The sequence below is a fragment of the Micromys minutus genome (assembly GCF_963924665.1).
Source record: "Micromys minutus genome assembly, chromosome: 25".
Classification (NCBI taxonomy): Eukaryota; Metazoa; Chordata; class Mammalia; order Rodentia; family Muridae; genus Micromys; species Micromys minutus.
This window is the reverse complement of record NC_137960.1, coordinates 9412953-9434009: the sequence shown is the minus strand read 5'-3', so window position 1 is coordinate 9434009 and position 21057 is coordinate 9412953. Positions and strand designations below refer to the sequence as shown.

The 21057-nt window shown below is 48.1% G+C and overlaps 1 protein-coding gene across 6 annotated transcripts in view; it reads right to left on the bottom strand.

Annotated features, from left to right (window-relative positions):
* Positions 1 to 21057, bottom strand: part of PCBP3 (poly(rC) binding protein 3) — a 181751-nt gene that overhangs the window by 25869 nt on the left and 134825 nt on the right. For 5 of the 6 annotated variants that reach the window (XM_080937603.1, XM_080937607.1, XM_080937604.1 and 2 more), the window contains exons 4-7: positions 10204 to 10358; positions 9011 to 9034; positions 8063 to 8095; positions 7249 to 7365 (exon numbers count right to left, since the gene is read on the bottom strand). In XM_080937603.1, coding sequence (XP_080793729.1) covers positions 7249 to 7365; positions 8063 to 8095; positions 9011 to 9034; positions 10204 to 10358 — 329 coding nt within the window. The remainder of the gene's footprint in view (positions 1 to 7248; positions 7366 to 8062; positions 8096 to 9010; positions 9035 to 10203; positions 10359 to 21057) is intronic. The other variant, XM_080937605.1, reaches the window with a different exon arrangement.

Sequence of the window (21057 nt, the reverse complement as noted above, 5' to 3'; positions counted from 1 at the left end):
GGGGGGGAGAAAACAGGTGTGTTGGACTCCCACTAGTAAGCAAAGCTGTGTGGCTTAGGAACACTGTGAGGACATGTATGTGCCTCGCACCTGCTTCACTGTACACTGGGGAGAACGCAAGGAGCCCTCTCCCACACCGGGAAGACTCAGAAAGTGAACCCAGCAATCATGGAACCTTCAGAGCTTAGAAGGAACAGGGGACATGGGCCAGATGGCCACATGCACCAACTATGCACATGGATCCACAAGGCTGGGTGGTCAGAGAATCACAGTGGACTCAGGACAGGGTACAAGTTAAAAAGATACAAGATCATGTCTGACCTCATTATGAAAACCTATTAGGTATGAGGACAGACAGACAGATGTGTGAGGCAGACTTGCCTGGGCTACGTGTAGAGCAGGTAGAAGAAAGAACACTCTCAAGGAGCTCAGATGGACCTGCTGAGAGTTCAAGGCCCTGTTTCCATGGAAACGCAGAAGAGCCTCTGCACCATGAAGCCTGATCATAGATAGAAGAAGCAGTCCAATTTGGGGGAAAGAAGCTGATATCAGTACAGACCACCGTCCTGGAAAGCTACACCTGGGTCCTCAGAGTGTCAGGCTAAATGGCCAGAATTGACCTTATGCCTTTCCCACGTCTAGCTCTGTTTCTAATCCAACTATCCAGAAACTAAAGAACCCTTACTTTTCCTGGGTAGTCACGTAGCCCCATCAGCTCTGCACACACAGCCTCCATCTGCTTCAGCTGCTCCATTTGGGCAGCTTGTTCATGGCTCTCCATTTCCCTTGCCTGACCCTATCCAGGCAGAGGACCCGGAGGCCTCTGTGCCTACTGCTCACTCTGCATCTGGACCTAACCACTCGGCATTGAGCTCTCCTGTTCACACCCAGCCTGGGTGCCATCTCTGGTGGACTTGGGGCAAGACCTTTTACCCCTGTGGTGGCTTTCCTGTGACTGTCATATGCTATGTCGCCATTGACTGGAGACAACAAGCTACTGTTTTGAAAACATTAAAGAGAGACTGTAAGAGACAGGCAGGACATTTTCAGGCCACTTGTCACCTTCTTAGCAAAACAAGGTGGGAGAATTGAGAAGGCAAGCTTGGCTCAGGCCCTGGGAACCACTCCCCATGATGGTTTCCTGTCTCTCTGATGGAGGGTGTCTGAACAACTATACTGTGTGTTTTAGGAGTAACAAAGCATCTCTTTTCAGAAAACTATAGCCCTTTAAAGCTGCTAAAATGGCTTGGTTTTATTTGGGGGCACATCAACTTCTATACCAAATGTGGGGGTACATGCTTTACAGGAGCCTGTGCCCATTATTAACACTGCCTTATTACCACAGTGTTCTTGGAAGCAGGGAGGATCGGTAGCAGTTAAAATCACTAAGGGCTTGGGGTGTAGGTCAGTGACAGCGTGTACTTAGAATGTCTGAGGCTCTCAGTTTAATCCCTGGAATAAAACATAAAGTTCCCAGGATACCTTGAGATCCTTAAGTCAAAGACAAATAAATCAATGTTATGGCCATACTGCCCACCACCTGCAGATACTTTTTCCTGCAGCAGGTCTGTCTGATGCTATGGTCTGTCCTGCCACAGGCCAAGATAGACAGTAAATACTACGATGGGACTCAGGTTGCCCGGTTTACCACCATAGGCTGAGGCTGCTTCCCAGGCACTTCCCCATAACCTTCCACCAGGAGGCACTGTCTCCTTAAGAAAAAGGGCACCAACTGCATTAACACAAAGTACAGTGGCAAAACTCTGGGGAGCTGATGCATAAACCTTGGCTTCCTGTTTAACAGTGCAAAGAAAAGTCACTCCACTAATCTCATGGGTCCTCTGGAACCAGCAGCAGAGAGCTAATTTCAGACAACCACAGGGAACTAGTAACTATGAGGGATGGACCATCTCTTTCTGAGATATCATTTCGACATCCTCATCGAATTCATTGTTATAGCTTCCACCCGATGACCTCCAAAGATGCATGTGTGTGTTAAAGGCTTGGCTTTCCAGCCTGTGTTACTTTGGGGAGATGGGATGGTTCGTTTTGTCTGTCAGCTTGACAGGATCTAGAATCACCCAGGAGACCAGTCTCTGGGCGTGTCTGTGAGGTGTTTAGACAGCTTAACCGAGGTGAGAAGATAGATTCTAGAAGGAGACACCCCACAGCACAGTCTGAATGTGAGCATCCCCACAGCACAGTCTGAATGTGAGCATCCCCACAGCATGAATGAAAAGGAGAACGTGAACGTAGCAGCAGCATTCATCTCCGACTACAGACGGAGTCCTGCTGCCATGCCTCCCCTGTGATGAATGGTACTCGTTGCCTCTAAGCCAAGATAAACCCTCCCTCGCTTTAGTTGCTCTTCACTGGGTATTTTACCACAGCAGCAAGAAAGGTAACTCTAACATAGGAGCTTTAAGAGGTGGAGCTTTGTGGGAGACCTTGACACCATCAGGGGGCGGGTGTCTGTGAAGTGGAGTATAGGGGTTCAGCCTCGTCCTTCTTCCTTTCATCTGCATCTTGGTTATGGGGTACCTGGTTTGCATAGATCACATGTTCCTGCCATGATATGATGAAACCCCAACAACCTGAGTCCTAAAAACAACAAAGCCACAACTATACTTAATTGTGATGTGAACCCTATAGAACTATGAGCCAAAATAAGCCTTTTCTTTAGGAGCAGATGTGTCTTAGGCAGTTGTTAATGGAAAACTGACCAGTGACCATTGGTTTTGAGGAGTGGGGATGTTGCTAGACTACCGTCAAGAGTGCAATAAGGCTTTAGAGAAGAGGAATTTGGAGAGTCAATCTAGAAACGGCGTGGAATGAGTCAGGTGGAGCTTGGACTTGATTCTGGTAAAGTGTCATTGTGGACAGGACGGGGCCCTGATGAGGCTGCAGGAGAAATGGGGGCTCACTGGGTGGAGACTAAAGGGCATGAAATTTAAAGAACACAGCCTGAGTGAGAGGGGGAGGGGAGGAGGGGGAAGAGGAGGGAAGAGAGGAGAGAGAGGGAGAGAGAGGAGGGAGAGAGGGAGAGAGAGAGAGAGAGCAGACTAAGTTAACTTAGAGTGTTTTCCAGGCTTGCTCAGGACCGTGGCTCAATTTTCTAGTACAGAAGAAAGACAAGAGAAGCTCAAAGAGTTGGATTGGAAAATCTGCAATTTTTTCCCAAGAGATGGAACATGTTCAAAAGTACAGCAAAGGGTGACACAGTGGCCACAGAGAGTTAATTGAAAGATGTCTGGATTAAATGTAACAATTAGCATGGCCCTGTCATTATAGGCTCAGATGTGTAAGTGCAACTTTGTCTCAACCGTTCTCCAGAGCAGAGGCTTTGAGAGCCTTGCCTCTCCAGGATGCTCTAAGCCTAAACTAGGAGGGGACTTAGACACTATGAAGTTGTGTCCACATGAGAAAGAAGAGATGAACCTTTTCCTGCAGCAGGTCTGTCTGATGCCATGCTCTGTCCTGCCACAGGCCGAGATAGACAGTAAATACTACGATGGGACTCAGGCTGCCCGGTTTACCACCATAGGCTGAGGCTGCTTCCCAGGCACTTCCCCATAACCAGGATGTGAACCCATATCCCTGGAAACCGGACAGGTTTTAAAGTGCTTTCTAAACTTTTTTTTAGTTACTAATAGTATTAATGATAAGTTCTCCAACTTTATTGTAAGCATTCTTTCTAATGCCTATCACTAGGGATATAAAATTTGGGTTCCCCAATTAAAAGCTATTGAATGTTCTCTTGCTATAAGTTGCTTTGGGTAGAAAGGACTATTAGCCAGACAGCTGGCTTCCCTTATACCTGCACCAGCCATCTGAACACACATGGGAACCTTGAGACAAATACTGCAAGAGCCTACAGCTGACTGAGTGCCCTGGCTCCTGAAGCAGCCCTAGCCAGGGCTGTCTGAGTAGCTGTCCCAGACCTTTTGTGATCACAAGCCCCAAGAAACTATTTATAACTTGGTCAGAAGGGGGCGCAATATTCTATTATTGTCAGTGGCCAGGTGGGGATTAATCCTAAATACAAACCTTTGAGACCTTGATTGGCCAAACGCTCCTTCCATTCTTAAGCAGGCGGCTCAGGCTTCCTCGAAGATTCAGTGGGGAATCTCCTAGGTTGCCTCCCCTGGTGTGGGAACATCAGGTCCCCAGTAAAGACCAGTTTTACTAGCGCAGGCTAACACAAAGCAGCGGACTGCAGAGTATGGTGGCTGTGGCAAGCCTGGCAATGGGCACAGTTTGACCACTGAACAAATGCCGGCCTTCAGCTTTGCCTTTGGGCTGGGAAAGCACTGTCCTTGATCCTGTGGGCACCATGGGAGCCCAGTGTCGCTGACACCATGTCTGCTGCTCAGCAACCTGGTAACTTAAGTTCGAGTGAGTAACAGGTGAACCTGACCCACAGACAAGCTGAACCCTCCACAACCCCCCACACAGACACAATACTCTTTGATGCTTAAGCCCAAACAGCCCTATTAGGAACAAGTGTCTGGTTCCTGAGCCTCAGGTGCTGGTTTCTCAGAGCCAAGTGCCTGCAATTACTGCCCGGCAGTTGAAGCAGCAGCCACTTGCAGAGGCCAGGAGGGACTCATCCATTGGCAGCGCCCACTGGGTTGAATGTGCCCAGTAGCACCAGTGTAGCACCTTTCTACCAGAGGATCCCAATGGCTTGCTGGGATCCTGCCCCTGCCCTAGGAAGAAGGGATGCCTATAATTAAGTGATCCCAACTGTGCCCAGAGCCCAGTTCCTGATCAGCCCTCCAGGTACCCTGCCTTCCAGAGCAGCGGTTGGAATGGTTGGAATGGGAATGTCTACATTGTATCTTGAGTATATAACCTGTTTGGTAAGGATTCACAGAGCTTTGCCTCTCTCCTCTCTGAGACTTAGGCTTCTGACAGATGTTACAATAGTTAGGACTTTCAGGGCTCTGGGAGTTTGGACTGAATGCATCTTGTATTGTAAGGTGATAAATTGAAGCCTTTAGGACTAAGGGTAAAACTTCATTGGTGATATCTTCCAAATGCCCATGTGATAAAGGCCTAGTCCTCAGGTGACACTACTGGGAAGTAGTAGAAATGTAAGATGAGCCTTGTGGAGATGGGTCCTGGTGGAGCCTGGCCTCTTTCTTATTTTCTTGTCCTGGCCATGAGGTGAGTGATTTCTTCTATGCCATAACATATGGCCGGCTCCCACCAGAAGCCTCAAAGCAGCACTCCTGCCTCACCACAGGCTACAAACTCTAGAACTGTGAGGCAAAATGAAGCGTTTCACTTTGTAAGTGGGCAGCTCACAGGTCCCTGACACTGACCGGAAGTTGAGTGGTGTGTCTCTCACTCCTCTCATTTAAATGGCCCTTGCTTGTCATCTACTCAGAACACACCTTCTTTCCTTGTCTCTCCTTAATTTATGAAAACAGGAAGAGAAGATATTTATTCTAATTCCATTCTTAGATAACCCCAGACAGAAGCCATAACTGTCCTCCCAGAGTACCGCTTATTTCTAGAGTTTAGGATGACATTGGTGAGTCTGGTTCCATCCACTGAGACCCAGAGCTCAGCAGGGGCGTTCCAATCAGTGACACAGACACCTGGCCCTACATGGTCCCCAATGCCTTGGCTAGCTTACCTGCCTCCTAGGAAAGCAATCATTACAGCTATCCACCAGGTACTTGTAAGTTTCACATAGCAGCAGCAGAGACTGCAGATCCAAATCCTGACCTGATGACAGAGCCTCACCCAGATCCCTGCTGAGCAACAACTCTTTTCTGGCTTCCAGGAGCCTCTGCCAGAGACATTCACTGCCTCCAGGGTCAGGACAAACCTGGTCCCATTTGTCTCAGGCAGTGTAGAAAAGACCCAAGACTCTCCTGGATATGGACCCTTAGCTCTTCAAACCCGCATGTGAGGTGCTTCAAAACAAGGCAGCCGAATCACTCCGCATTCTCCTGAAAGTCACTAGCCCACTGCTCAGAGAACCACCATGGCAGAGTATCATTGAATTGGTTTTCCCAGAGAAAAGACTGCTTGAGCCCTAACTGCTTTCAGCAGAAGTTACTAATTGCATCTGAACACTAGGTCTGTACTGCTGTGACTACTTCCTGCCATGTTGGGATTCAAAGGGCAAGTAAACATCATCTCAAGGAGAGGCCTATCAGGTCCCTAATGGTGAACTTCACAGTCCCTAGATGGTTCTCTTGGCCTACATTGAACTTTAGAGCCCTTGGACTCAAAGCACCTTTCTGGGACTTTGAACGGCTTCCTCTTTTGTCACAGTGGCCACATGCTTCCTACAAGTACCCTACATGTTCTATGCAATCATGCACTCAGCACATGAGAGTCATGACACTGAAACAAAAAGGTCAAGGGTGGTCTTGCAACACCAAGGCAGCTGAGCCCTGCATAAGGAACATCTGCTCTTACGCCTTTCCTCATTGGCGAGCCTTTTGCAAGGGCACATGAGGATTCAGCATGCAGACTCGTGCTGGCCGAGTCCTGGGTGCCATGGCAATGCCCCATACCTCTGTAGCAGTCTCTGTGGCTTCAATCCAGGATGATCAAAGCTTGCGTATCCATAGTTTCCCTAAGGCTTGCTCCCAGTCCCAAGTCAGGGACCACTAGAGGAAGCAAAGTCTTCCTCTCTGGACTCCTGTAGGAAACTGACTGCCAGGGAGTCAGTCATCCCTAAAACTTCTCTCTGTCTATTACACGATCTCTCAGTAATAAAAGACCAAGGCTGAGCCCTTGCTGTATAGCGAGCTCCAGATATTCAGCCTTCCCGTTCTAATTTAGAGGGGAAACTTTGCTCCTACTCATAAACCCGACCTTGTGATTGGATGACTTAACTACCCTTATTGATGACAGAAAAAATATGCCATCTTGGTGATCACCATGTATGAATAAACATTAATGGAAATAGTAAAAACAGAAGAGTAGCCCACAGAGAGCACACAGAAGTATTACACATTTATGTGGATGTGGATGTGTCCCAACATGAAAATGCACTTCTGTCTCCAGCTAAGACTCTCTCTGGTGGTGGAAGTGGGGGGGGGGGGGGTCAGTGCAGCTGCACTGCAGCGAGTGTAGCAGAGGACACAGTTGTACCAGCTAGGCCCTGAAGGTGTGAGGACAGGCTAAGAGACACAACAGCAGCCATGTTGGGAGGCGGGAGGATGAATGGGCTGGGCAGGCAGCTGGGCCTGGGCCACACGCAGGTGCCAACCTGTGCCTTACCTCCTCAAACTTGTATGCGATCATAGCAAAGGCCTTGAAGATGGCATCAGTCGGGCCCGTGATGGTGACGATTCTCTCTGGGCAGTTTCCCTCTGAGATGTTGATCCTGGCACCACTCTAAGGTGAGAGGAGAGGAAAGGTAGCTGGCAGAAGATGAAAGCTGTCCTGTGCAGGCCTGGCTTCTCCAGGCTTGCAGACAACCTTAGGCACGAGCACTAGGGCTGAGGCATGCTAAAAAAAAATAAATCTCATTCTAAACAGTGAAATCCTTGCCAGAAATCCCCATCAAATTGAAAATTCTAAGGTTTTGTTCTTGTTTTCTAAGATAAGGTCTCATATAACCAAACTGGCCTTAAACTCCCTGTGTAGTGGAGAACAGCCCTGAATTTCTGTTCTTTGGCCTATCTCTGTCTCCTTGGTGCTGGGGTTACAGGCATGCGCCATCCTGCCCTGCCAGAGTAGGTTTTGGTTGTTATAACACAAGCTTTATCTGTGTAGCGCTGGCTGTCCCAGAACTCACTCTGTAGACCAGGCTGGCCTCGAATTCAGAGGTCTGCCTGCCTCTGCCTCCTGAGTACTGGGATCTACCATCACCACCTGGCTAGAATTAATTAGTGTGAGTCCCAGTGGTCCCCAGGAGAGCTTATGCCCTCTACAAGCTGAATGCTGCATGTGCAGCATGCCAGAGAGGGTTGCCCCTCCTTGCCTCGCATCTCTGATCCAAGAGCAGGTCCATGAGAACCACACGTACCACCCCCGGGGTCTGCCAAGCTGGCCTGGAGATAGGGGAACATTTAGGGCAGAGCTCACTCACCTCCTCACGCATCTTCTTTACTGTTTCTCCTTTCTGGAATGGAGACACATAAGGAAGTCTGTCACTGCCAGGTGCACAGAGCGTCCCTGTGCCTGACAAAGCCTGGCCCTGGCTGCTGCCAGCCGCTCCCCAGTGAGGATGATGAGGTGGTGCCTGCCTCTGGTCAGCTCCCTGTCCCTGCCTGCCCCGGTGAGTTAGCTGGTCTCTCTACTCATTAGGCCACACTATCCAGGGACATTGCAGATGAAGAAACTGAGGCACGGGAAGGGAGGCACAGTTACCGAGTGGTGGAGCTGTGGGTGAGCTTTGATCAAACTCAGGCCCGTTGTTATGACAACGCTACAGATACAGTAGCAGGTGTGAGGCCTGGCTGGAGTTAGGGTGTTTGAACCAGGTATGTCTCATGAATGGTGATCCCTGAGAAGACCTTCCCAAAGAAAGGTTAAGAAGGAATTGGGACATTGGGTGGTTAGAAGCTCCCCTACTGTACAGGTGCAGGGTTACAAGATAACCAAAATACAGCATGCTGGGAAGGCAGCCTCTCCTCTTTCACATGTGGGCTTTTGATCCACCTGCACTCCTCTACTCCTAGAAACATCTTTTGCTTTCATTGTATAAAGAATAGTACAAGGACTGAAATGCTTCTCAGGTCTGAGACTCAGAGGTGGTAAGAGGAAGCCTCAAAGTGACCATCTGGGCCCTGCCAGGCCGAGGAAGAATGTGTGCGGTTCATCCAGAACAAACGAGACTCACAGTACAGTGGGTTAAGCAAGGAAGGAGCTTGAACAGGGTTGCCAGGGCAGAGCTCCCTGGGATTCTGACTTCCTCTAGGACAGTGCCTTTCAGGGCCTGTGTAACTGCTGGGTCTAGTCTACACCAGGGGCTACTGCTGTCTTTGTCTGTCAGCTTATAGGGAACGGAGAAAGGCACAGTTCACTCAATAATTACCTTCCCGATGATGCTTCCAACTTCCTGTAGGGGAAAAAAAATCATAGAAAGATGATGTCACAAGGCACTCTGGGGCCGATGCTTCAAGAAACAGTGTATCTGGCATGAGGGAGAATGAAAGCTTTTACAGTGTGGGGGATGGAACCAGAGCACCGAGTCAGACACCTGCCCCACGGGAGAGCTAAACTCTCGTCTCGAAGACATGTCTACGTTGGGCTGTCCAGCTCCTCTATGCCTAGCTGTCCGGGGTCATCAGAGATGGAGTTGAGCTCAATCAACCAACTGCCTGGGAGTTGACAGTCAGTCAGATGCTTTCTAGATAAATGAGAGAGTCACCCCTGCACTTAAGGCCTGAAGGAGACCCGGCCACAGATGGATAGGAAATAGTGCCCCCTGTGTAAGAACACAGCACTGCCACCTTGAATCATGAGGTAGGACATTTGGAAAAGCCCCTGGCACGGCTACCATCGTTCTGCATTTGGACGCCAATGCCTGTAGCATATGATCACCTGTATCAGTGGCCCCAGCCTGTGTCAGTCCACAGGACAGCCCCAGGAAGCTTCCACCATGGTCTACTGATTGGGGTATGGAAAAATAACCCCCTTCAAAGTCTGACCGGCTTGTCTCACTATAAGCAAGCCTTCCAAAAGCCAGAGCTGCTGTTGATCCACGTGGAAAGCAAGGCTCGGGCTCAGGAAACAAGAGGAGGGAGTGGCCCTGTGTAGCCTCTCGTCATAGGAACCAGGGACTGATCTGTAGAGAATCCCATGTGGGGGTGTGCTATGAGAAGGAAGGAAAGGACACTTTGCACCACAGAAAAGGAATATCTGGCTGCAAAGGGACATACTTTCTGGGAAGCTGAAAATTCCAGAACTGTTGTTCTTGTGGCCAGCCCTGACAGGAAATACTGCACACATGCTGGGGACTAGATTTCTCAGGGTAGAAGAAAAGAGGACTGGGCACCAAGTTAAGGGCACCTGTCTTGCTGGGCCAGGTGGGAAGGTGTGACTCCTGGCCATCAGGAGACAGGCATGAGGGTATTACGGTACAGGCATAAACCAGTCTTGGTAGCTCCAAGGAAAGTGTCAATTTGATAGCACATGCGTCAGCTTTGTGGGGCTGAGACCGTACAGCACGAGAAGTGTGGAGCAGAGCCCTGGTGCCCTGCTCTCCCCACCCCCACCCCACATCACCTTTCCATGCATCAGTAGGCGGATGGTCAGGGTCACGTTCAGGCCACCTTCTGAGACCTTAGAGTCCATCTTCCCTCCAAAATGTAGCTCAGGGTGGTGGCTTAAGGTGCTGAGGGTACTGTGAGGAAGGATGGATGGGGCCCAGATGGCGTCACCTGAAACAAGGAGGCACAGATGTGACCATGGGTATTCTCCTTTGGAACCATGTTCTGGCCTCCAGGCGAATTGGTATGCCGATCACCTCCACAGGAGAGGAGCAGAGTTGGGTCCTAGCCATGTGACACTAGGCAGATCACTTAAGCCCTTTAGACTCAGTTTCCTCTGTTGCAGTAAATCTCCAACCACAACAAGCCTGTGCAAAACCCACACAACTTAGTTCATCATAAAGGATGCCTCTCTTAGAAGTCAGCCATCTCAAGAAACTCTAGGAGAAGCCAGTACTAGGTTACCCAGCCTGGTGAGCCTCCTTTTTTCTAGTGTTTCTTCTGTCTACTTTCTGTCAGAGCAGAGAACAGACTGTATAGGCTAGCATGACCTGCTGCCTTGAGGGTCCACCTAGAAAGGCTCCTATACCACGTCCCTTTAATGCCCAGTTATTGGCAGCCTTCCCTAATGTGACTTCAGTCTCTGGCTGCAGTTTTCCAACCAAAGCTAAGAAGTTCTTCCTGCACAATGTCTGTGCACAACCGCTAATGGTTTAGCTTTATGGGGCTAAGCGTCAGTTTATTATCTGCAGGCAGAGACTCCAGGTACAGGCGAGTGCTTGTGGAAAGTGAAAGACGACTTTGCACCAACACAGGTGGCCAGGGCTTCCTGGTGAGTTCTGGGCCAGACCTAGCCAGGCCAGCACATACACTATGGAGGTCTAGAAGATGGCAGTGGAGGCTGAGGAAGTGGATGGGGGTAGGGTGGGGGGAGGGGTAGCTTCAGTAGGGTTTCTAAAAGCAAGAGACACAGATGTGCATCCTCAGGAGATACTCTGGAGCTGGCAAGCATAAGACAAGACAGATCAGGAATGTAGGACCTCAGCTCTCTGGAAGTTGGTGTCTTGTGTGGCTGCTCACTGCTTTGTACAAAAAGCACAGGCAGATGGAAAGTTCTGCTGAGTGCAGCCTTTGCAGAGGCCCCAAGGACTGCTGGACCAGCAGCTCAAGCTCAGCAGGATCTCAGCATCTGGCTCAGGAGACCTAAGTGACAGGAAATAGCACATGTCTATGCAGACACTGATAAACCAAGCCAAGTCCCCTTACAGGAAGCCATGTTTCTGCCATGGTTGATTTGCAAGGGGCCATAAACCGGATCACACCGTGGCTAGTCTGGGGCATCTCCTACCCATCATGGGTACAGGAAGGCCCTGTGGCTGTCTGTTACATAAATGTTTCCAGCCCAGGAAGGAGAAAGTAGGTCAGCGCCTGCCCCTGGTGCTTTCGGCTCCAGGCTGTCAGGAGTGATCAGTCACTTGGGCCAGTGCCTTTCTGCATCAGAGGATAAGACAGACACAGGCATACCCACACAGAGGCACACACAGAGGGGTGGCACAAACGCTCTCTGTTGATTGGGAGTGAGGAGCTGTCCTGTAGAACAGGTGAGATTGCCTGAGTCTCTCAGACTTGGAGATGGGAAAGCATCCATCTAGAGCTGCTGACAGGAAGAGATAAGCCAGAGGTCTGCTCTCTGGGTCAACGGATCTGTAGGAGGCAGTAATGCCACACTACACCCTGAAGTGGCATCTCCTAGTCCAGCCGAACCCTCCTCAAAGCAGGGCTAAGCTTCAGGCACCTCCTGCTCTGATCAGACTCTAATCCCAGGGGCAACGAGTCCTGGCTCAGGATAGCAGTGCAGGCTGTGGAGAACAGTAAGGGACCATGTTGCCTCACAAAGCCAGAGAGGGGGACATATTTCTGCTCAAAGTACTGTCTTCCACCCTTTCACTTCCCACTAGCTGAAAAAGGCTTCAATAAGGTCCAGACCTTTAGCCCTCAATATAAAAATGTTCTGGTTTCAACAGAAAATTACCTGCTATGCCAAGACCTACAAAGATTTCAATGTGGATGGAGGACAAGGTTTAGATGTCAATCCCAAGCTGACAAGAGACATTAATATTAGCTGACATCTGTAAGGCCATCTTAAAATGCTCCCGTGAACTAGGAATAGTCTTTGTGTGGTGTTGTGTGATATGTGTGCATGCACTGTGCTGACAGACTCCTAATGAGGACACTGGCTGTTCTTTCTATCACTCTCCACCTTGTTTCCTTGAGGTAGGGTCTCAGGAATTTGTGTTCTTTAGCTAGTCAGGTGGCCAGCAAGCCATGAGATGTACCTCTCTCCACCTCCCCCAGGGCTAGGTTTACAGGGAGCATGGGCTCATAGCCAGTGTCTGCTGGTGCTGGCTTCTAATCTCAGACCTTCATGCCTGCACTGCAAGCACTCTCACACGCCGAGCTATCTCTTTAGCCCAGGGATCTGCTCTGCCCAACGGGAAGACATTGATTGGCTTGGCAGAGAAACAAAACCCCTGCCAAATCAATAAACGATATAAAGAACAGGCATGGTAGACATAAACCGGCAAGGATGGAACAGGGGTCTAGGCCATGGAGTAGCAGAGATGGGAAGGCCACGGCCTACCTCACAAGGCCTGGAACGAGGCAGGGCTGAGATGGAGATGCTGGGAAGGAAAAGGCTGCCAGATAAGAACTGCGGGGTCCAGGAGAGTAGGCTTTGGGGTAGCTAAGGAGAAGAGAGAACTCCAGGATGAAGGGCAACCAAGAAACCTCTGGAGCTGTGCTCCCCTCCAGGAGCACACGGGGGGGGGGTCCTCAAAAGAAAGTAGTGGTAGGAGAGGCTAACCAACACTGCAGGTAAAGTATGTCAAGTGGGAAGGAAAGACAGACAGGATCAACACATGAATACATACATACATACATACAGACAGACAGACACACACACATAAACACACACACACACACACACACACACACTCCCTATGAACTCACCAGAGGGAAAGCCCCATGAGTTTGTATAATTAATATGTGCTAATAATCATAATTTTAAAAAGAGAACTTTTAAGTGAGGGTAAATACCATAGGCCTCGGTTCTCTTGCTTCTAAAATTATTTCTAATGGCTAAAGTAAAAATGACAGAACTGTCTAATATGAATCATGTCTCTTGGGGCAGGGTAAAGAAAGGCAAATTTTCTACCTTCCCTTCAAACTGATAAAATGATGTCCTAAATTATTAACTAATCAAAATGGAATTTTTAAAAAAGCTTAACTCCCAGGAAGGCAGGAGGAAATCCTGAAAGTCACATAAATGAGAAAATAATCAGAAAACTAAAAATGAAATGACAGGCTTGAGCCCTAAGAGCTCAATAATAAACTGAAAATGGTATAATTTTAAAAGTGACAGTAGACAGCATCCGCCCCTACGCTGGTGACAGGGCTGACCACAGGAGCGACGGGCTTCCATGAGTGGGAGCTGGAAAAACTTAAGTCTCCATATGCCGAGGAGTAAAATTAGATTCTTATCTTATACCTTTGTGTGTGTGTGTGTACATATATAACACGTGTTTTATACACCCACACACACACAACAACAACAACAAAAACAATGGTGAAAGAACTGAAACTAGAAAACCACTAGGAAAAACTCTGTAGTGTTGGTTTCAGCAATGATTTTTTTTTTTTTTTAATAACTCCCCAAAGCATAGGAAACAAAAGCAAAAACGGGTAACAGGGCTCAAAGTAAAGCTTCTGCTCAGCAAGGGAAACAATTAGCAGATGGACGGGAGTAAACCAAACCTCTGATGTTGCCCGATAGCGAAAATAGACAGGATGTCTCATAACAAGATAGGCAAGGACAGGGAGGCAGGAACTTCATTTCTCAACAGAAGGAAAATGAAGTTAGGGACCTGCAAAAGCAAGCCACAGTGAGATACCACCTTGAACTGTACCCCGGGTACTGGCAAGAGACTAAATGCTGTTAACAAGGAAGAAAGGGGTGCTCTGCACACAACTGGTAGAGCTGTAATTAGTTCCACCATTAGAAAGAGCAATACGGAAATTCTTGGAAATTCCATTCTTGGACACAGATCTAAAGGAGATAAAATTAATAAGTCAGAGACATCTGCACCTCCATATTCACTGCAGAACTACTCACAAGTCAAGACATGGAATCGATCTAAGTGTCCAGCAATTCATAATTAACAAGAAAAGGATTGTACATACACACAATAGGATGCTAATCTGCCGTAAAAAATCATGTCATTCAGTCCAACAGGGACAGCCCCGTATGGCATTGTGTAAAGTGGAATCAACTGCACAGTCACTTAAATGTGAAATCTTAAAGTTGAACTCAAAGAAGCAGCGACTGGAAGAGTGGGGTGGGGATTGGGAAATTCTGGCGGAAGGGTGAAAAGTGTCTGTTATAGGGGAGAAATGCCTGCTAATGGTGTATCTATGGCACGGTCACTAGAGTTCAGTTTTATACTCGTGAAAATCACTGGCTTGTAGTGAATGGCGAGACTATGAGGCGACGGCTGTATTAATTTGCTTGGCTGAGTTGTTTTACACACACAACATTGATAAACAGGACTTGGCAACTATGGAAACAGTTGTGCATCATAACCAGTCTTCCAGTAATGACCGGATCTGGAAATCAGCAAACAGAAGAAAGAAACACACAGTCGCACCAATGTAAGATGAGAAGCCACAGAAGGTGTTGTAAAATGAAAGAGTCATATGCAGACACAGGAAGCATCCTTAAGGACAACTACCAAAGGCCAAGCTTGATCCTGCTGTGGCCAGGCCCAGACACTCACGTGTTCCCACTACTCTTGTTCTGACACACAGGTGGGACATGTAAAGCTCGGTACCCCTAGTCCCTGAGAGGAGGCCACACCACCCTCTTCCAGGAACTCGCTTCTATCTTCCCACCTCCATGCCACTCAGCCTAGAGCTGACTCCCTGTCCCCGAGGTCTTACTTAATACTGCCCCCTCTGTGGCCCAGCTTGCTGGCTCCTTTGGAGATGACTAAGTTCTCTATGTGTGTCTCAGGGATAGCTGCAGAAGGGTACTCTCAGCACCCCTATTTTACCTGCACCTGTTACCATCACCAGAGCTACTGTGTTAGCCCCACTGTGTGCTCTTCCCGCTGTGTAGGCAGAGAGCTCATGTTCTCCGTGTAGTCTGGTTTGTGTTGTTGTGACTCTATAAAGCAAAAGAGGCTTACCTGGCTCCCGATGCTGAAGGCTGGAAGTGCATGCAAAAAGTTGGCGTACTGGTGAGGGCCTCTGGCTGCCTCAAAATATGGCAGAAGGGGGAAATGGCCACATGCAAAGTCAGCTAAGGACATGGGGTGGCCTCCCCTCACTACCTGCTCTCAGAGACCTAACTCTGGAGGATGCACATTGGTCCTTGCTAGTGATGGTACCCCATAACCCAACTGCCTTGTGCTAAGCCCCACCTACTACAGATCCCATCACCTCAACATAGCTCCACTGATAAGTTTCCAACAACATCCAGGCCTTTGAGAGAATCACTGAAACCGTACCTGCCTTTATTCAACCACCAAATCCTACTCCTGGCCCAAAGGAGCTCAGAGCACATTTAAGGAACAGGGAATACATACCATGAATACGGAACCCAATTCAATTTCTGCAGCTTCATAGAACACTCTGAAGTCAGAACTTAATGATTTACGCTCTTGAGACTCATACACATCCAAGATTATATATGGCTCCCCATACCCACATCCTTGGATCTAACCAATTGCTATTTGAAACCTCTCAGTCTAGATAGTTCCCCAAGGTGAGACTTGAATTTGCCACACGCCTAGCAGCTTACTGTGTCCGCATCCTGCTGGGCTGTGCTGCTCAGAAAGTCTCCGGCTCTCTAGTCCACAGAGGGAACATTTCCACACATTAGCTTTGCCTGTCTTGAACACATACAGATATTTTTTTGTGATTTTCTCCAAATGTTATGGCATAAAAACTGTGTAACATTTCCACTGTATCCATGAATTGTGAGTCATCGAGGAAAAATATATAGAAAGATATGCAAACAGTATATGTGATACCGTACTATTTTATAGAAGGGACTTGATTTTGGTAACCATGAGGTAGTGAGCCAATTATCACAGCTATGTCTCCATGGCTCCCCTGGGCATTCACCTGCTCACTGCTTCACCTACTCCCTGAGGATTCGCTGGGGACAGGGTACAATGAGGAAGCATAGACTTGAAGTGTTGGGGTTCTGTGGAAACAGTCTCCATCACAGCAGGATAACGCGTGTGGAGGCAGAATCCTGATGTCCCAGCCACACTTCCACGAGAGGCCCAGGCAAAATGTTGGCAGAGCATTTGGGAATCTGTCCCATACCTCCAGGTGACCATTCTCTCAACCAGGGAAGAAGGCATGCTGAGGAAGGGAAGGGGTCTTCCTGAGGCTAGTAAACAGGACGGGGAAAATTGTCATGAGCCTAACTCCTAAAATAAAACTCTATGGGAATCAGTCAAGCTCTTGAACAAAAGACTGCCTTTTCTCTCTCGTTTGAGCTGCTCCAGTGGGAATGCCTTGATTTTGTCCCTGACTTCACTGGCTTCTTGCTCTATTTTATCATTTCCTTCCTTCTGCATGGTTGCTCTGGTTTTAAATTTCCACAGCTGGAAACTCAGGGCTGTCTGACCTTTCTTCTTTCCCAATGAAGCATTCCTTACTCTTTCTAGAGGCTGGATTTAGTAATATATACTCTGAAAAAACTTTAATACATCATTTTTTAATGTCCAAACCATCAATTTCCTTTGATACTTCTTTGACCATTACATTATGTAGAGGTACGTACTTTGATTTTTCAAGTATCTGGATACTGACAAACATTTTAATTCCATTCTGGCTAAAAAGAAAATTTCATACAATTTCAATTATTTAAAATTAGGAGGCCTTAAAATATTATCATATTACACAGACTACAAGCTACTAAGTGAATAACCCACACACACAGCAAGGTATGCATATCCTTTGTATTGTCCCATAGCCTCAGACTCTGATCAATTTCTCCCAACTGCTTTCTATCCATCATCCTGGTTTACTGGAGTTCATTTGTCTTCACGTCATAGACTGGTCCCTGTTACTTTTATTCTGTTACTGAGTCCACACAATATACTACTTTAGTTATTAGATTTTTCAGTTCTAACCATGTATTCCCTGTGGGATGTTTTGCCTTTATGTTTGTTTCAAAAAGACAAGTTCTGGCTCCTAGTACCTGAAGTCTCTGGTCAATCTGTCATGAGGTCATCCTTGGCTGGTATCTGTCAATCATTTCACCCTCCATAGGTCGAGACAGTTGGTTTTTGTTTTTTAGTGTTGCACTAAGATATGTTGTGGACTGCTCTGGAGCTGTTTGTATTTTAAAGCTAATTCCACTTCCCCAAGAAGAGTTGCCTAGTCACTACTCAGTACTCAGGTGACTTCATCAGCTCCTTCTCCCCATTTTAACTTGTAAAATAAAGGTGAGGGCTGGTGATTGGGCAGAGGAAGGGAAGGAGTGTTGGCGGGGGAGGTAGGGGGTGGGGAGGTAGGGGGAGGGCACAACACAGAAGCAGATGTAGATGTTTCTCTTCATACATCTCTAGATTGATAAGGTTGTTATGATTATTTCTAAGGGTTTCTATGGGTCAGTTTCTAAGAATTTCTATGGGTCAATTTATTTTATCTAGGTGGGCAGTTTATATCTTTGTCAAATGGTTGTAAGCTTATTGTGTAGAGTGATTGTGGATTGAGAATTTAACATATAAATCTGTTTGATAAGTTATTGGTTGTTGAGTCATGTTCTTACCAAGAAGTGAAGGACAGTGGGTGGAAGCAACATGCTGGGGTGGTCATGGACCACCCAGGACAGAAGCGGCAAGTGTGGGTGGAGTGAGCCGAGCCTGGGTTAAAAGAAGCTGGTGTCTGTGAGTACTTAGACGCAGCTTGGAGCCGGTAAGATACAGACACCCCGAAGTGCCATGTGGCCCTACGGGAGCCGGCACTAGTGCGGGATAAAAGGTTATCCTTCTATTTAATATTTACAGCAACAATCATATGACTGTAAATGTTGCATAAATCTTAGGGAGAAGTTCTGGGTGGCCAGGCCCAGGGCCTCCTGTGTGCTACAGTGCCAATGTCAGGGCACCCTCGAGAGGATGTACAGTGACGTTCCGTTGTGCCTACCTGTGCTGTCAAGTGTCCAACACACATAGCACAACAGATTATGACAGCAAGGGAAGAGGGAGGGTCACGCCCCACGGTTATTTTTGTCAAAAGTTTTGCTGTGCTGCGAGCCATCAGATCCACACAGGCAGAGCCTCATCCTGGGAGTTGCACACAACAAGAGATCACTTTCTCAAGCTCATCCTCTGGGAGAGACCAATTCCCTGAATGTGCCTCCAGGGCCAGGATACACTGGTAGAGACAGAAAGAAGTAATGGTTGAAGTCCCCACACCCTGGGCCTTTCCTTCCTCCCGCTTTCCTCTACGTTTAGACCTATAAGCCGTCACCGTCTTGTATGTAGAATGTAAGGAAAACAAATGGCGGAGTGTCTCCACTGCGTTCTAATGGGGCTTCCTCGCTGCTGCTTAGATCCAAGTGTGGTGTGGCCACAGAGCTTTGATGTGTAGCTTTGGGTAGAGCTGCCTCTGTGTCCAGGCTGGAACCCAGTGGCTGAGTTCTAGTTTTATTCCCGGTCTGTCCCTGAAATCACAGTTCTTCAGCAGCTGCTCTACACATTCTTTCCAGAGGCACGGTGGGTCAGCAAGGAGAAAGTAGCATGTGCTACATTTTGACTAGAGCCCAAACATTCCTTTAATTCTTATACTGATTAAAATGGCAAAAGTCAGTTTATAATCAGAAACACTACAGCAAAATTCTGAGAAACCAAATTGCCTCGTCATTCTTTCAAATAGCATTCAAGCCAACAAATGCTAGTAAAGGAGATGCTGCTGTAGCAGGAAGTGCTGGGCGACTGTACTGCTGGGCGACTGTACTGCTGTGTGTCTGTACTGCTGGGCGACTGTACTGCTGTGTGTCTGTACTGCTGGGCAACTGTACTGCTGTGTGTCTGTACAGCTGGGTGACTGTACTTCTGTGTGTCTGTACTGCTGGGCGACTGTACTGCTGTGTGTCTGTACTGCTGGGCGACTGTACTGCTGTGTGTCTGTACTGCTGGGCGACTGTACTGCTGTGTGTCTGTACAGCTGGGTGACTGTACTGCTGTGTGTCTGTACAGCTGGGTGACTGTACTGCTGGGCAGCTGGGCGACTGCACATCTGAATGACTGTATGCTGGGCAACTGTTCAGTGCCAGCAACTGAGTGTGCTTGGTGCCCATGAGTGTGTGTATACACATCTCCTGTTCTCTGTGTAGACACACCTCATGTCCTTGCTCAGTGGCTCACCTCTGCTTTACATGGAGCAAGGAGGTGCTAGGAAGACAGCCAGAGGGCAGAGTCCAAGCTGATGATGCACTATTTCCATACAGCTCAGAGATGAACCTGCGCTTCCGACTGGAAGAATGAGTCCTTAACATTGTAAATGTCCTGATGGCAAGGTTTTTCTCAGAAGGGAAGCAGACTTCAGGGGAAATGCAGAAATAGATAACAGGCATCCTGGATCTTGCATGGTGGGAGCAACTTCCCCGAGTCCCTCATATTAAGAGCGCTCTCCGAGACAGTGATGCAGGGCACTGCCAGCCTCACGTCTGTGGCCATGCAAGCATGCTGAGTGCCTGTCAAGGCCAGTGGCTCTGGCCTGCTCTCATTATCTGTGCTCCGTCCAGGCTGCACCCAGGGCCTCAGCTGTCTACGAGGAACTCTGGGTGGGGAAAAGCAAACAGATTTGATTTATTCTGTTTAACAGCTCACTGCCCACATCACACCGTATGAGGCCATGGTAGCAGAAGCCGACAAAGCTGATTAGCTGCTTCATTCTCCTTGAGAGACTCACAATGTATGTAGGTCCTTGAGGCCATCCAGGCTAAGGGAGATTTCTGCAATTTAATGCTCTTGCCAGTCACAGTTAGCATTAGGGAGATGTTCGGGACTTATACAACCTTGATTTCAGAGAACATCCTAAATAGCCTGTTCAGTTGTCACTCAACTGTCGGGACAAGAAGTGACAAGGCTAGGAGCAGTGAGCTCCGTCCTTCTGTCTTGCTCTGGAGGCTATTGACGGGCCTGGTCTGGAACCTGTGGTGTTCTCTTCTCTTTAAAGCAATAAAGCAGGTTTTACTGAGTGCTGCTGACAGTTCTAAGTCCCACTGTGATTTAAAAAAAAAAGTGCCCCAAAATGCAACTCACATTTCTCTCAAATGCTCCCGTTTTGAAAAGACTGATGTCTTCAGTGTGGACACAGGCGAAGTGTAGGAGCCCAGTTGGATCCTCTGACATTACAGATAAAGAGCTGTCTCCCATTCAGGGCGTGGCATAGCCCTGTCCACCACTGTGTCCTGCACCCCATATAGCAGCTTCTCTGCGTGCTCTTCATCTCTCCCAGCCATATCAGGGCCTTCCATAGGCCCACAACAAAGACATTCTGAAACATTCCATCTCACTCACCTTTCTGCGGTTCTCACCAGAGATCAGGCATGGAGGGTGGGTGAACACAGCCATAATTACAAGTGGGGTACAGTTTGGTGGAGAAATCAAACTTGGGGTTCGGACAGTTTAAAACAATCATGGTGTAAAGGCAACACTGGACCCCTGTCATGTCTTGCAAATCTGTGACCTATATGCTTCCTATAGGCCAAAGCTCTAGAAGAAAAAGGTCAAAGGTCACACTCAACAGAAGGTAGCAAGAATCTTCTACAGCTCCAGGATCCCTG